Raw genomic sequence first — 16,302 nt, forward strand, 5'->3', positions numbered from 1 at the left:
TAATAATAATAATAATATATTATTATTATTATTATTATAGCAGTAAAACGGGCATTACTATATCCATAATAATTATTATATAAATATAATAATAATAATATTTCTTATTATCATTATTATTATTAGTGTAAATAATAAACTTGCAAAAACTTTTGATAATAATATAAATAGTTTTGTTTATAAATGTGCCAAATAATAAAATAAAAATTAATAAAAAACAAAGTTGACATATAAATTCATAATTAAATTCATATTAAGTACTGTATATTTAATATAATAATAATAATAATTATTATTATTATTACAACATATCAATATAATAAATAATAATTATTATAATAAATTAAATAGAATAAAAATAAATACTGTCAAAATATTTGATACAAATTTTTCTGATTTTATTTAAAGATTAATAAAAAAAGAAACTTACATTAATTATTACAGTAATTGCATTCATTACATATACTTATGTGTCATGCGCGTTCTACTTTGGAACTGTTTTCAGGGCGGTCTTACTCACACGGTCTGCTTTTAATGTAACACTCATGCAACTAACCTCTCGTAAGCTGCCATATAACCTTTCTTTAAGGTATTTTAAAATCTCGTTACGCTCATATTTTAGTATGATTTAATACTTTTGGCTACACTGCAAAAATTATGTAAACTCCTCATCGTCAGCTACTCGGTAAATGTTGGCAGCTCTTCGCCCCGGAGCTGATTAGAAGACTACGATGTATGAAGATACTGCAGACTAACGTGTGTCAGAGTCTAGTGAGCTGCCTACCTAGACAGTACTGAACTTTCTGAGCCAAGGTTGTGACTCCTAGTGAGCTGACTACCAGGTTTAAGGGCTGGAGTACTGCGAGAAAGTTTATAGGGAACGATCTGAAAGAAAGTGGCTTTGAGTTACAGACAGAGAAGCGTATGGTCACGCCCACTTCAGTATATTTCTACTCAGACAAGATTACAATAGCTTCAACTCAAGTTGTCTTAAACTTAACCTGTAGAGAAGTTCTGTCTTAGTTTCCCAATCCAGGTAAAATGCCAAATTTATCATAATTTCTCTACGTGCGTGTGGACGTCGTAATGCATTTAGGAAGGACGATGAGATGAATATGAATGAAATTGCTCTATTCCCCAGAGCTACGTCCTTGACAGAGTGCCATGCAGCCTTGGCCATGGACCAGGTCACATTTAGAAGTGACACTGTTCTGTCTGATGTGCATCTGCTGTTACCAAACGCTTGTCATCTCATGAAGAGACTGAACAGCGTAGGACAGCCAGGTAAGGAGAGCTGGCAGACACCTGCGCATCGTGTTGCGTGTGTTGGGAATAAATATTAACTCCTTACTGCAAGGCTTTTATTCAACGAGGATGCATTCAATTTGACATTGCTACTAAAACATTCAATCCCACTTTACATTAAGTGGCCTTAACTACTATGTACTAACATCAAAAAATAAGTACAATTTACCTATTGTCTTCATATTGTATTTTACTGCTATTGAGGTGGGATAGGGTTAAGGTTAGGGACAGGTTTGGTAGTATGGGTAGGTTTAAGGGTGGGTTAAGGTGTAAGGGATGGGGCAACAGTGTAATTATAAATGTGATTGCATAAACTACTTACAGATGTAATTACATGAAGGTATTTTTTTAAAATAAGTACAATGTAAAAACATGTATGTCCACAATAAGTGCATTGTAGCAAATACTTAATTTAAATGCAAGTACATAGTAGTTAAGGCCACTTAATATAAAGTGGGACCAAACATTCTATTTCAAATAAATGCTGATTGTCAATATTGATAATAGGAAATGTTTCGTGAGCAGCAAATCAGCATATTAAAATCATATTTGAAGGATCATGTGACAATGAAGATTTGAGTAATGACTGCTGAAAATTTAGCTTGGCATCACAGGAATAAACATTATGGCACATTTTGAACATTTCACATGTGCACATGCATTCTGTGCACATGGATGTTATATACTGCACTTAGGATTATTAGTATACTATTCTAAACATAACTTATCTATACACCATGTTTCTTTTTTCTTTCTTGCTCTCTCTTCTTCTCTTTCTGCTTTCTCTGTCTCTCTCTCTCTCTCTCTCTCTCTATATATATATATATTGGTGGTTGACGTGACATGGCATTTTCACTGTCCCACAAGATATTAATATAATTAATATTGTCGTTATTTAAAATGCAGTAAATGGTTAAACATTTCTTTGTCCTACATGGACCTGTTGTTATAAAAGCTGCAGTGTTAGTCGATTTTTCACATTTTTGAGCCAAATGACTGTCCCAAGCATGGTTCAGTAAATTATAACTTTTATAAATGAAAAAGAAAAGCATAAAAATGTTACTAAATGCCTCCGTCATAATTGTACAAGTGTCTATTTTAGTAAATGGCAATATTTTTTTCATCCATATTCATGTATATTTCATACATTTTGTCTCTGAAAATCATGTCCTCTGGTGTGACACCATATCCTGATTTTAAACTGACCAATTCCAGAGAAAACTTTAATTAGTTGAAGGATGCCATTCATGGCTGTGTTACTGAAGCCCGTGGCACATGCACATGATCAATTTTTCTCTCAGAATTGTTCAAATGTTGAACTTTTTTGGAACCACTACAAAAATGTTACGTTTTGTTGTCCTTTGGTGTGACACCCCTAAATTATATTTTTAAATTAAAAACTGCATGTTAAACTACATAATCATGGAAAATTATGCAAATGTGTTTTGGTATAGCAAGGTCATTTATTGACGGAAAAGGCTGAAACGTCCTGCGGTGTAACAGAAAATGTCCTCTGGTGTGACGCCTGTACTGTCACACCACAAGACAAAGTCTCTTTAAAAAGTATTTTAAATAATTAAATAAGATTTGTTTAACTCCTTTTTATTCATTTTTGATAATTTGCTGTGTTCTTAAATGCAATAATATAATTAATTAAACTATTTTTTGATGTTTTTACAGAAAAAATTGTACTGTTATAAAGTGTCATGAAAATAAGCATAAAATGTGATACTTTGTTTATGAGACAGAAAGAATTGAGGGAGAGAAATTAGTGGAAGAGAGAGGACATGGAAATATAGAGAGAAGATGAACAGGGATCCACCAGAAGGGAGGAGATCCTAAGAGAACAATGCAGAAAGTAAACAGAATCAAAATTATGCGTTTATTATAGTTTTAAAAAATGAATTCACATCTTAATGAATATAGTTTGAATACCTATCATATTTAGCTGTGCCACACATGCAGCGGGGGGCTCGAAAAGTTTCAGTAACATACTGATTGACTAAGAGACTGAATTTTGTTGATAAATTATTTTTTGTTTTAAAAAACATATTGATATTGTTTGTATCAAAATTAAACTTTCTCCTTTGACATATTCAAAATTAAATAGAAATACTTTAATAACTACCACTCGTGTCCTTTAGTGTGACGTAATGTCCTATGGTGTGACACACACAAAAGAACCACAGATTTGTTTTTATCTCAAAATATCTTTAAAAAAAAACAGTTGAGCATTGCAATAGGGGAGATACAAATATCACTCAACTAAAAATGGTATAATTTTCATCAGTTTTGAACAAATGACAGCAAAGTTGGTCTTGTTGTCAAAGTTTGTCTTGAAATTGTCCAACAAGTCATGGGGAAAAAAAATGGTTAATTATAATTTCATATTAAATAAATAGCGCTATATGAAAATAAGTGTCTAACAATGAAGATAAATCTCTCTCATGCTATTTATGTATTATTCATAGTTTGTTTTTTTCTTGATTTTTGCTTTGTCACACCATAGGACAAATTTATGGTACAGTTCAGTAAAAATGTTCAGACTTCACACAAATAAACGCATTACCACCTCGGGTGTGCATTATTTTTCTAATAATTCAACGGCCCGTCATCAATTATTCCTTACATATAGCGCGACCTGGCTAAAAGTGGTCAAGGATGGATCATTTCGATGAACTTGAACCTGTGATATCTTCTTCAGGGCGAAAAAGGAAATAAAATCTGAAAAGTTTTCATGGAACCTTGCAAAAGCAGCGCGTTACAATGGTGAGGGAAAAGCTCAGTGTATTGTGTGTAATCACATCCATAAATCTATGATCACAACAACAACAACAATGTTTGTCAGGCATCTACATCGTCATCTGAGAAGATTACAAAGATTAAACGAGTGTTTGTTTTCTTTTACTTTATATGATGAAATGTGGCGTTATCTGCTTTTGCTATGAAATAAACGTTTAATATGTGAAAAACACATACTTTCAATTAACTTTAATTTTGTTAATTTGTTTCGTTTTTTGCACATGAACTCTTCATATATATATATATATATTAATTGACATTTATTTTTGGCATGTTTATAAATGACATAATTTCAAGGCAGTGCTCTGTATTACACATTTGAGAGTTTGTCATTAGCAGCTGTAACCTTTTGTGTTAATAGCCTTGGTCCCTGGCTATTTGGTTTCTGTGCCTTAAGTACTTATAAAATGACTGTCAACCATTACCTTTATACACAGGTTTGACCTTTAGTAGGCTGTTAGTCTGTAAATGACCAGTAGGCAGTCATTTCAGATTTATTTATACTCTCCTATAGGATTTTTATGTGGGCAAATTGAACAATAAGCACCACAATTAGGTTTTTTTTCTTTTTCTGCTGTGTTCTGGGTTGATAATGCCCAGGCTCATAGCATTTATCACCGCAAGGTCCTAGTCTAAATGCTGGAAAGCAATGCTGGGTGGCGTATTCTGGCCCTTAAACCCCTGATGTGACCATGAGTGCAGTTGCATAGCCTGTGATTCATTATCTTCAGCAGAGTAGCTAGGCTCAAATGAAGCTGAAATTATATCGTGCACGACCTATCGCTATGATCAGAAAAACAAAAAGAGCCTGATTTTGAACGCCTTAGATGAGGTGACCTTTACAACGCTAGACTGGAGCTGACACTGTAAAACTGAGCCTTGCGGTTCTGCTCTTGAATAATAAGATGCATGCTGTGCAGACTCCATCAGCCAGAAATCACAATTTTAAACTTTTGATGGAAAGTTCTATGCCCATACTTTCTCTATCAATCAAACTTTTAAACATAGTCCATTAGTAGTTAAAATAATCCAGGCTGATTTTTAAACTTGACTCTATCCATCTTGAACTCATTGATCCAAGCCCTGTAGACCCCATTTTTAGTATTTTTTACACCTCTTTTATCTGTCCAAGCTTTTGTGTTCACCTCCTATTCAAATCTCTGTTGTCCCAAATACCATTACAGTATATTTTAAATGCAGTATTCTTTGATTTACTGTTGTACAACTGCAAAGTTGCAAGCCCAAAAATGAGTTGCAAGTCAATTCTTGCTGTGAACAGCAGGGAGAAACCAGTGATTTTTGTTTTTTTTTTAATAAATGAATATCTTTATATTTTAGGACGTATTAAATTGATCTAAAGTGTTAGTAAAGATATTTATGATTTAGTAATTGAAGATTTTTATTTTAAATAAATGCACTTCTTCTTAACTTTGTGTTTTTCTAAGAATCCTGAGAAAAAGTATCACGGTTTCCACAAAAATATTAAGCATCACAACTGTTTTCAACATTAATAGTAATAAGAAATGTTTCTTGAGCACCAAAAATAGAAAAGAAAAAAAATAAAATTTTCTGAAGAATAATGTTACATTGAATTCTGGAGTAATGACTGCTTTGCCATCAGAGGAATAAATTACCTTTAAATTAAATTAAATGAATATTAAAATATAAAGCAGTTCTTTTAAATTGAAATAATATTTCACAATATTGCTGTTTTTACTTTATTTTTGATCAAATAAATGCAGCCTTGTATTTAAAAAAAATAAACATTTTAAAAAATCTTACTGACCCCAAACGTTTGAATAGTAGTGTATAGACAAAATAAACCTTGTTTCTAAGGGCCAAAAGGATGTCAGCTGCAAGAAATCTTGGCTAACATAATAAATGAACCTCAGGGGGAAAACGGTATAATTAAAAAAGTTTAATTTATATTAGTCTCTTAGGTAAAGCATACAGGAAAAAAATGTTTAATCAATACCCTTTGTACCCTTTGTATTTTTTATCACCACTACAAAGAAATCTATTATAAATGATTTAAAGACTCTTTTCTTAGAAACGTAATCAATGTTCCTGTCAAAGGCAGATACATGCATGATCATTACTAGGCCTAATAAAGAAAAGACAGAAATTACATATCTGCTCAGTGCTAAAGAGCCACTCTCATTCTGTCTGTAACAGCCATTACTTCATCATAGCTGACTCAACATCTTCGTGCCTGCTGCAGCTGAGGCTGCTGTGACCATTCTACAATACACACCCTTGTATATTATCTGAAAATGCATTTGCATCTGTATGTCCAGTCTTCACTTCAAAGTTCAGGATCCTGTGGGACTGCGATGGAAAGGACTCAAGAGGTGAGTCGCCTGTCCGTGAGAGCACTGATGAATCGAATGTTCCTCGGGATGAAGATGGGGACCTGGATGTGGTCAGGAGGCCCAGATGCACCAGCAGTAACAGGGATGCAGTATGTCCAATAATCCTAAATCAATCCGCAGCAACGCTGACTGACGAGGAGGAAGAATCTGAGGAAGAGGATGATGCCCATGACATCATTGAGATTGGTGAGGGCTGCATTAGAGATGTATGTGAATGAATGGATTTGTTCTGTCACATTGTATGATTTTAAATGTGTTGTAAACAGAGCATACTATGGCGACACCTCTGGAGGATGTAGGGAAACAGGTGAGGACAGTGACGAAGGGTGATTATGCAGTACATCTACTCCTCTACTACATCTACATTGTTCAAAGTTGTCGTTTGTCATTGCAGATCTGGCGTGGTGCTTTCCTATTGGCCGATTTCATCCTGGCACAAGCAAGCATGTTCAAAGGCGCCACTGTTCTTGAGCTTGGAGCTGGAACAGGACTGACCAGTATTGTCATAGCAATGGTGGCCAAAATGGTGTACTGCACAGGTAGTGATGTGATTGAGTTTTTATTATTATTATTATTAGATTGAGTCATTTAAAGTAAAATGTACCTTTGAAACATTTAAAACAAGCAAAAATAGAGAATAATACAGTGCCGTGAAAAGATTTTTGCCCCCTTCCTGTTTTTTTATTTATTTTTTTGCATATTTGTCACACTTATAAGATTCAGATCATCAAACACATTTTTAATATTACACAAAGATAATGCAAGTAAGTACAAATGCAGTTAATAAATTATGATTTCATTTATTAAGGGATAAAAACTTGTCCAAACCTGCCTGGCACTACGTGAAAAAGTAATTGCCCCCTCCTGTTAAATCATGGAAGAACTGTAATTAACCACATTATTTTAGAAAGCTGAGTTACATTTCAAACCCAAGCCTGATTACTGCCAGACCTGTTTAATTAATAAATCACTTAAATAGAACCTGTCTGACAAAGTGAAGCATGCTTAAAGAGCAACACATCATGCTGCGATCTAAAGAAATCCAAGAACAGATGAGAAACAAAATAGTTGTCATGTATCAGTCTGGAAAGGGTTATAAAGCCATTTCTAAGGCTTTGGGACTCCAGCGAACCACGGTCAGAGCCATTATCCACAAATTCAGAAAACTTGGAACAGTGGTGAACCTTCTCAGGAGTGGCCGGCCTACCAAAATTAAGGTCAGTGTTCATGATTCAATAATAAGAAAGAGACTGGGCAAAAACGGCATCCATGGAAGAGTTCCAAGGCAAAAGCCATTGCTGACCAAAAAGAACACAGAGGCTTGTTTCACATTTGCCAAAAAATATCTTGATTAACCCCAAGACTTTTGCGCAAATATTCTGTGGACTGATGAGACAAATGTTGAACCTTTTTGGAAGGTGTGTGTCCCGTTACATCTGGTGTAAAACCAACACAGAACTTCATAAAAAGAACATCATACCAACAGTCAAACATGGTGGTAGTGTGATGATCTGAGGCTGCTTTGCAGTTTCAGGACCTGGATGACTTGCCATAATTGATGGAACCATGAATTCTGCACTCTATCAGAAAATCCTGAAGGAGAATGCCCGGCCGTCAGTTTGTGACCTCGAGCTCAAGCACACTTGGGTTCTGCAGCAGGACAATGATCTCAAACACACCAGCAAGTCCACCTCTGAATGGCTGAAGAAAAACAAAACTAAGGTTTTGGAGTGGCCAAGTCAAAGTCTGGACTTAAATCCGATTGAGGTGCTGTGGCATGACCTTAAACAGTCCATTCATGCTTGAAAACCCTCCAATGTGGCTGAATTAAAATAATTTACGTAGTGCCAGGCAGGTGTGGACAGCTTTTTTCGCTTAATAAATGAAATCATTTCAAAACTGCATTTTGTATTTACTCAGGTTATCTTTGTGTAATAGTAAAATTTGTTTGATCTGAATCATTTTATTGTGACAAATATGCAAAAAATTATAAGAAAAAAAAAACTTTTTCACACCACTGTACATCAGAGATAGTCCATGGTGATAATCCTGTTGTGGCTATATATTTTCATGTATAAAATCTGTGATAGATAGATAGATAGATAGATAGATAGATAGATAGATAGATAGATAGATAGATAGATAGATAGATAGATAGATAGATAGATAGATCGATAGATATTTTAATAAATCAAAATTCAAAAGTTTGGATTAAATCAGTTTTTTAATTCATTTTATTCTGCAAGAATACATTAAATTGATCAATTGTGACAGACTTTTATAATGTAACAAAATATTTCTATTTTAAGTAAATGCTGTTCTAATATGATGTAATAATAATGAAATATTATTAATGTTTTTTGTTACATTAAATCAGCATATTAGAATGATTTCTGAAGGATCATGTGACACTGAAAATTGTGTTTGCCATCACATATTTATATAATAGATTTTAAAATATATTCAAATGGAAAATGGCTATTTTAAATTGCAATAATATTTCACAATATTACTGTTTTTATTGTATTTTTGATCAAATAAATGCAGCATCGGTGTGCATAAGGTACTTTTGAACGGTAGTGTATTTATAGTGATATATAACTAAATTAATTGTTAGATGCATGCTATATATATATATATATATATATATATATATATTATATATATATATATATATCATATATATAACTTAATTGTGTATTTTTTTCCCCAAAATTACATAAATGTAAATGGTTAACACATTGACCTGTAGAGGTATAAACAAATATTTTTGCTTGCATATCCAAAACATCTGAAAAATCCACCCGTGTCAAAGGATGTTTTAGTAGCCTTTTGGAAGTGGTGTGGATGCAGTGATTACTATGTTTGTTTCTTGTTGTTTTTTTTGTCTTGATGATTGCTGCCATTTTTAACCATTTGCTTTTTTCTGTTAGTTTCTGTAATAAAGCCAGGGTTCTTTGGAAGGAAGGTCTTTTATTAGAGCTATGTCTTTGGGCATGACTGGATTAATGTTCTCAGACCAGTGGAAGCAGATAGAGCCGTCATTTTAAAGAGAGAGAAAAGAGCTTGGAAAGGCAATAAAAGACAGCATTATCTTCAAAGCACCTCTTCGTAACGATCCGAGGCCATGTTATTCACAAGAGACTTTTGTTGTATGCTGTAATATTGTCTTAATTCATGAAATGATGTTTGTGTCGGTGTCGGTGTATGTTAGCAGCATTTGAACAAAAGCTGTTTCTAGAGTTTTTGAGCGAGAGAAACATTGATTTATAACTTCAGCATTGAGTAGACTAGACTAAAGGCTAGTGTTTTGATTGCTTTGTGCGGATGGTGTCACAGTATTCATTAACACACTCCTTCCTGTGAGATTTGCGTTGGACCTTTTATAATTCCCCTTATTATTTCACTCTGCCCCTGTACAGAGAATTAGAACAGATTATCGTGGTTTCGTAAAGAACTACAAGGGCACCACTAGATTATGATTAAAAACTAATTTGATAAGTAATTTATACAGTACACATCAGAAAGAAATGTTCATGCAAATCAAGCATGAACTGGGTTAAAAGGCTTCATAGACCACAAACACATTGCACCTATATAAAAATTCTATCCAAAGCAATTAGTTGATAATTATTTTTATGTCTTGGCCAATAACCAATTAATGACCATTATCAAAATATATTTTGTCAAATTGAAAATACAACACTGAAATCTGAATTATTGTATGTGAATCCTATTTGAATTTGCATTAAAACATTATAAATGTACAATATGAAAAATTAATATTCGTTTAGAGGTTTGCTAAAGATCTGCATGTAAAATTTTGGCAAATGAGCATGCACAATTCAATATCTAATACTGATAAAAAAAACTCTTAATATTGGGTCATAACTGTTATGGTACCCTGTATATTGTGTATCCCTGTTGGAATAAATAAATACAAACATAAGTGATGTACGAAACATGTTTACAAGGCATTTTCAGAAAAGACGATAAGTAGAATTCACTTCCACAAAAAAATTCCCAAAAGCAGGTCTTTGTAAACTATGGTGGGTCAGGTTGCCCATGTCCACACATTATCAAACTTTATCAAACCTGATTTAGTCTCGGTTTAATTTCACACCAATAATACATTAACGTGTCAGTGTTTTGTAACTCTCACATAATAAGACACTAATTTGTTTTCAGTCTCATTCAGTATAATAGTGTCATCTCTTTCTTTTTAGCAGTCTTTTAACCTGCACTGGTGTGTGAATTAGTCACAGTACATTACGAAACATTTCAGCTTGGTGATTGGCTTCAGAAGATAAAGAGCTTGTTTTGGATGGATGGTTTTTTTCATCGTTAGCTCACTAAATGAAAACATCTTTGTGTTTTGCAGATGTTGGTGACGACCTTCTGAGCATGTGTCAGAGAAATGTGACTCTGAACAAGCAGCACTTTGAACCCGAAGGTAAACATTAACACCATATCAGGATGTTAAGCAGCACTCACTCATTAACGACAGCTTTTATGCCTATCCCCTTTTCATGCTGATAATGTGTCATAAAGGAGTAGCAGAGTGCCTATGTGTGTGCTCCTCCGTTTTGTGCCACCGTAATTGTGTATACAAGCCAGCTCTTCCGTGAAATATAGTTTGAATTTAACATAGCAGGACTGGGAAAAAAGCTTGTGAAATAATGGTTCATATGAAAATATTTTTGCTCCGTTCATAACTGATTTATGTACTTGATCAGGGCTTCAACCGAAGTGTTTGTCTGGATGTTCTCCGTAATATCTGGTGATAAGTTGAAACTAGATTTTCACATTTTCTGAAAAATCGAGGGTGGTGCTTGAGCTTGCAAAAGTCCCCACTGAGGTGTTGCTATGTGGTTACTGAGGCATTCTAAGTGGTTCTACTGTGGGGGCGCCTGTCAAGAGAATTGAAGAATTGAAGATATTCTGGGTAGGTTTGCACTGTCAATTCGTGCGGTCCTACTTCCATTGGGACATAAAGTTCCCTCTAGGGGCTACTAGCTGTAGGTTGTAAGATCTCAGTGAAGTGGTGTTTTGTCACATAATGTGACATTGAGCTTTAAACAGTTCTGCCATCATGACAACTCTCTGAGTTTAGCATAATGTTGTGTTTGGTCTTGGCGGAATAGATCTGCTCCGCTGCTGCTGGTGTGGCAGAGCAAGTACCGAGACTTGCTACTTCCAATACATCCACAACATGCTGCTGTGAGCATGTAAGAAATACTTCTGCTGCACATATAAGATACATGAAATAACCCTCCATAGAGTATACACTAATCACCCCATTATTCAGATCTATACAGGTGGAGCTGGGGAAGGTGGAGGGTTTCTGAAGTGCGCTGCAAACTGCTACAGCAAGCACTAGCCAAGTATTTGAATATTGAGCAGCGAGCTCATTTGCTGCTGATACAAAAAGAACCAATCAGCTGCTATAATGATAATGATGTGATTATATTTCATGACAGAACTTCGCATTTATTGAACTAAACTGAAACCACACTGTACTGACTTGAACTAAATAAGTCTTGTAAAGAAGTCTTGTTAGAGCTGCTTCACAGCAGAATTTGGATTTGATGAAATTTGCATCATTGTTATTTTTCTGTTTATTATTGTGAAGCTGTTTTGAGACAATCTGTATTGTACAAAGCACTATAAAAACCAAGTTTTTTTTATAAGTCTAATAACCAGCCCTCAAATTTGTAATCATAAGCTGTGTTTTTCTTAATTATTTAAACAAATTAAATTTCCCTTGAAATACAATATATTAATAACAATGAAATAAAATGAGTGTATTCAAATATGTAAATATTTAATATTCAGGAGCAGTGTCTAAAAATACTAATCCTGCTAACTGTAAATGTTAATTTGTTTTTTTTGTTTTTTGAATCTGCGTGTGTGTATAAAGTGACACTGGGCAACACACACTTGCTCTCTGCATTTAAATTGATTTCATGCTGAACTGTCTCTATAAGCTCATTTATTCACATAATGTTCTCAGTCTTAAAAATATAAACAAGCCTAAATGTCAACATTATCGTATGTCGAAAGGATAAAGTCTGTCAGGTAAAACATGAGCTCACTGATGTAATCCAATCAGTCTACCATTTTATTCAACACATTGCTCATGGTAGGAGGCTTCTGTAATGCTTTTTGTTATGGATTTCACACAAATAGGAAATTTGATATTATTTTTCTTTCCTTCATCTTGATTTCCCTTCTATACATCCAACAGTGAGCGAAATAAGAGTGCGGCAGCTGGACTGGATGGCAGATGATTTCTGCACAGGTAAGAATTCAAAGAGAATCAGGTGTGAGATGCTAATCGGTGTGGTTTAGAGCCAGACCTGAGATCGTAACATGGCCAGTTATACCTATTAGAGCTGCGCAGTCTGCTCACCTCCTGTTGAATCCATTTGTAAGTGGGAAGTAGAGTCTATCTGAGGGCAGTTGACACAGTATAATGCACAGAGCTTCCTCACACTCATAATATCATGTGAAATAAGTCTTATAAAAGTCAACGTGTGGTTGTCATCTCATTTCCCCTCATATTTCAACTCTCCCCAGATGCTGATTTGGAGTTCTGCTGGACTGACGCAGAAATAGCAGACTTACATGATAAAACCACTTTTGTGATTGCGGCAGATGGTAAATTTGCAGAGAGTGCTTTCCATAATTATACAATGAATTCATTGCCTTAAAAACTTCCACAGACTGGAGAGACTATTAACATAATGAATGAATGGATGAAGGCGCTGTCAGTGAGCATGATGAATGTCTGAATTATATTAATTTGTTAAGGATGTTTTTGTACTTCCCCTTCAGTGTGTTATGATGATGATCTTACGGATGCTCTGTTCAGAACATTGTACAGACTTGCGAGCAACATGCAGCACCCCAGCACAACCTACATCTCCATAGAAAAGAGGTTAGAATGGCTTATTACCACCTCACCAAGACATTCAGATCACAGTCACATATGCTTGTAGCTTATTGATTAGCATTCATATTCATCATTGTAACTGTCAACAGTAATAAATTAAATTTAAGGAATAAAATTTACATTTAAAATATTAGTACATAAATAATACATTTGTATATATTAGAAAGAACATCAAATGCTATCAAATAGTAGCTATTATATATTTTGCTTGAGAAAATATTTAATAAATTAAATACAAGTTAAATAATTAGGACATATATAAAATAAAAGAATTAGTGTGCATTAGAAAAAACAACCACTATAATGAAATATTAGCTACTGTATATATATATATATATTTTTTTTTTTTAATTGCATTTTAGTACATCTTAAAATAAGTTTGTATATATTAGGGGAAAAAAATAAATAAATATATATATATATATAAGCAAATACCCGCTACTATATATTTTGCCTGAAAAAAAATATTTAATTAAATTTAAATAAAATAATTAGTACATATAAATACAAATGTTTAGTAAGCATTAGGAAAAACGACCCCTGTAATGAAAAATTTGCTATAAGAATAACATTGTTACATAAATAAAATTATTAGTAGACAGTGGGAAAACATTGATGTAGTATAATTAAATATAAATTAAATATTTGTTTTCTTGAATTTGGAATATTTTAAAATCAATTACATTCAAATAAAATAATTAGCAAATACATACTAAAATAAATAAAACAATGAATATACATCTGTTTTAATATAATGGCATAGTTGCTATTATGTGTGGTTATTCTCAGTTTGTCCATAGTCTTAAGAAGGATGCTTTTGGGGCTAGCAGACCCATGCTAACTAAGAAAAACCTTGACCTTTTGTTCCAGCATTATGGTTTCTGTATTTCCGCAGATTAAACTTCACACTGAGCCACATGGACGTATCCTGTGAAGCTTATGATCACTTCCGCCACTGCCTAGACCAGTTACATCAGATGACAGATGGAAAGATGAATTTCACAGTAGAGCCAGTGAAGAGCTCCTTTCCTCAGTTCTTTCAGTATGAAAGGGTGGAACAGCTGGTGAGGAGCACTTGTCTGTGTTTATTTAGTCAGTAAATCATTAGTTGTTTCTTTGAATATGCATCATATACAATGATAGTCAATTATTTTGTTAGCTTGTTCTGATCCCCTTGAGCATGCTCTTGTTAATGCCTTTAGGGGGAGCTGTTGATTCTTGAAGTAGATATTGTGTTCTGATTAATGGTATTAATCAAATGTTATGTATTCTCTCCTCTGCAGGAACTTTGGAAGGTGACAGCAGAAAGACTTTAATATATAGCACCAAAGGTTTTTATGTTTCCTTTTAACACCAGGATTTATAATGTTTGCCGAATTAATCGTTGTAATTCCTATTTTATTTAAATGTGAAATTCAAAGTCCTTAGTTTGTTAATTTGCTTAAATGATTTATTAAAAACTTTAATAAAAAAGCAAAGGTTTTTCAGTGAAGGCCTTTCACTTTTCTTGTGAAAATTGGTGCTAATGTATGTTTTACTGTGACCTGCTTGAATTTTTTGCGTTAGAATTTGTGGCAAGTTTTTCAAAGGATCATTGGGAGAGACTTTGGGTAAATAAATACTGTTGACATGTTTTATGAAATTTTGAAAAGAAACAGAATGTGTTGTTATTGGGGTAGTATATTGTTACCTGTGCCAAAACTGTGTTTCGGCAAATATGCATTTTAAGACACTGAAGAGCGTCCATTAGTAGATCTGTAGATCTTTCCAGATCTGTGTATTTCCATTAAATGAATTATGCTTGAGCTCATATGCTGGTGGATATATATTTTCTAAACTAATTAAATGGTTTAATGAAAATATGCAGCAACAGAGGTGAAGCGCCTGAATGTTATTGGTGTGTTCCCTTCTCTGAACACTAGAGTGTGCAAGAGTTAAGACAGGAACATGCTCACCTCATGATGAGTATAAAATCTTTGCCAGGTCTGACTAGTATTTTGTTTTCAGTGATTGTTCATGAAGCTATTCAATTGATAAAGGAGCCTGGCATGTGAACTTGGTTTGTGGTGTTTCAAAGCACAGTTGGAAGGTAGAGAGCCTGAAAACAACAAAAATGTAATTCAATTAAAATGTCAAATGAACTTAAAATGTAGTTAAACTTGTTGCTACCTTTAGTGTTTGCTTTAACGATTAATGCCCCCCCCCCACCAATTAAATGCATCTTTGCATTTAAATCCATTTACAACAGTCTTTGTAATATTGTTGTCCAATCTGACTGTAACATTTACGATTTGGGAAATATGAAGTGCTGATAAAACACTGGTGATGCTTCTTTAATTGGTGTTTTTGAACCAATCTTTTAATTGAATGAATCATTCTCCTTCGCTTTCATTCCCTCATACTTCACTCACTGACTTTTCCTACCTCTGAGACGGACAGTAACACGAACCAATAGCATTCGAGTAGGGGGTGTTAAGAAGCATTTAATTGGTTGTACATACTAAAGGAACACGCCCAATTCACTTAAGGAGTCTGGATCACATGTAAACAAAATGAGGGAATGAATATGATTTGAACAGATATTTTTTAACCTTTATAAAATTATTTCAAATAAAAGGCATTATTTTTGTTAAACAAACCCACAACTCAAGCAACATGCATTAAAAAGAAAAGAAATAACCTACACAAAATAATTGACAAATAATAATTACTGAAATATATAAAAATCAAGCATAAATTAAACGTATGAGAGTTTAAGAATATAAATACTGCACATGAAAAATACTATAGTAATTTATAGTATTTACTAATGTTTTTGAACCATACTATAGTAATGTACTATATATATCATAGTATTTACAACACTTT

At 33.6% G+C, this 16,302-nt stretch overlaps 1 protein-coding gene across 3 annotated transcripts; it reads left to right on the top strand.

Annotated features, from left to right (window-relative positions):
* Window positions 1-514: 514 nt before the first annotated feature.
* mettl22 (methyltransferase 22, Kin17 lysine) lies at window positions 515-15,487 on the top strand. Of its 3 annotated transcripts, none has more exons than XM_079378617.1 (11): window positions 515-1,036; window positions 1,142-1,284; window positions 6,405-6,665; window positions 6,746-6,786; window positions 6,874-7,018; window positions 10,861-10,932; window positions 12,727-12,780; window positions 13,059-13,139; window positions 13,317-13,419; window positions 14,330-14,498; window positions 14,718-15,487. In XM_079378617.1, exons 2-11 carry the CDS (start codon window positions 1,179-1,181, stop codon window positions 14,748-14,750), a joined length of 1,065 nt encoding a protein of 354 aa, XP_079234743.1. In that variant the 5' UTR covers window positions 515-1,036; window positions 1,142-1,178; the 3' UTR covers window positions 14,751-15,487. The 3 variants fall into 3 exon arrangements, with proteins under 3 accessions (XP_079234743.1, XP_079234742.1, XP_079234744.1); XM_079378616.1 differs by having other exon boundaries at window positions 519-589; window positions 14,718-15,243; XM_079378618.1 differs by having other exon boundaries at window positions 543-561; window positions 14,718-15,243.
* The last annotated feature ends 815 nt before the right edge of the window (window positions 15,488-16,302 follow it).

The sequence above is a fragment of the Barbus barbus genome, assembly GCF_936440315.1.
Source record: "Barbus barbus genome assembly, chromosome: 3".
NCBI lineage: Eukaryota > Metazoa > Chordata > Actinopteri > Cypriniformes > Cyprinidae > Barbus > Barbus barbus.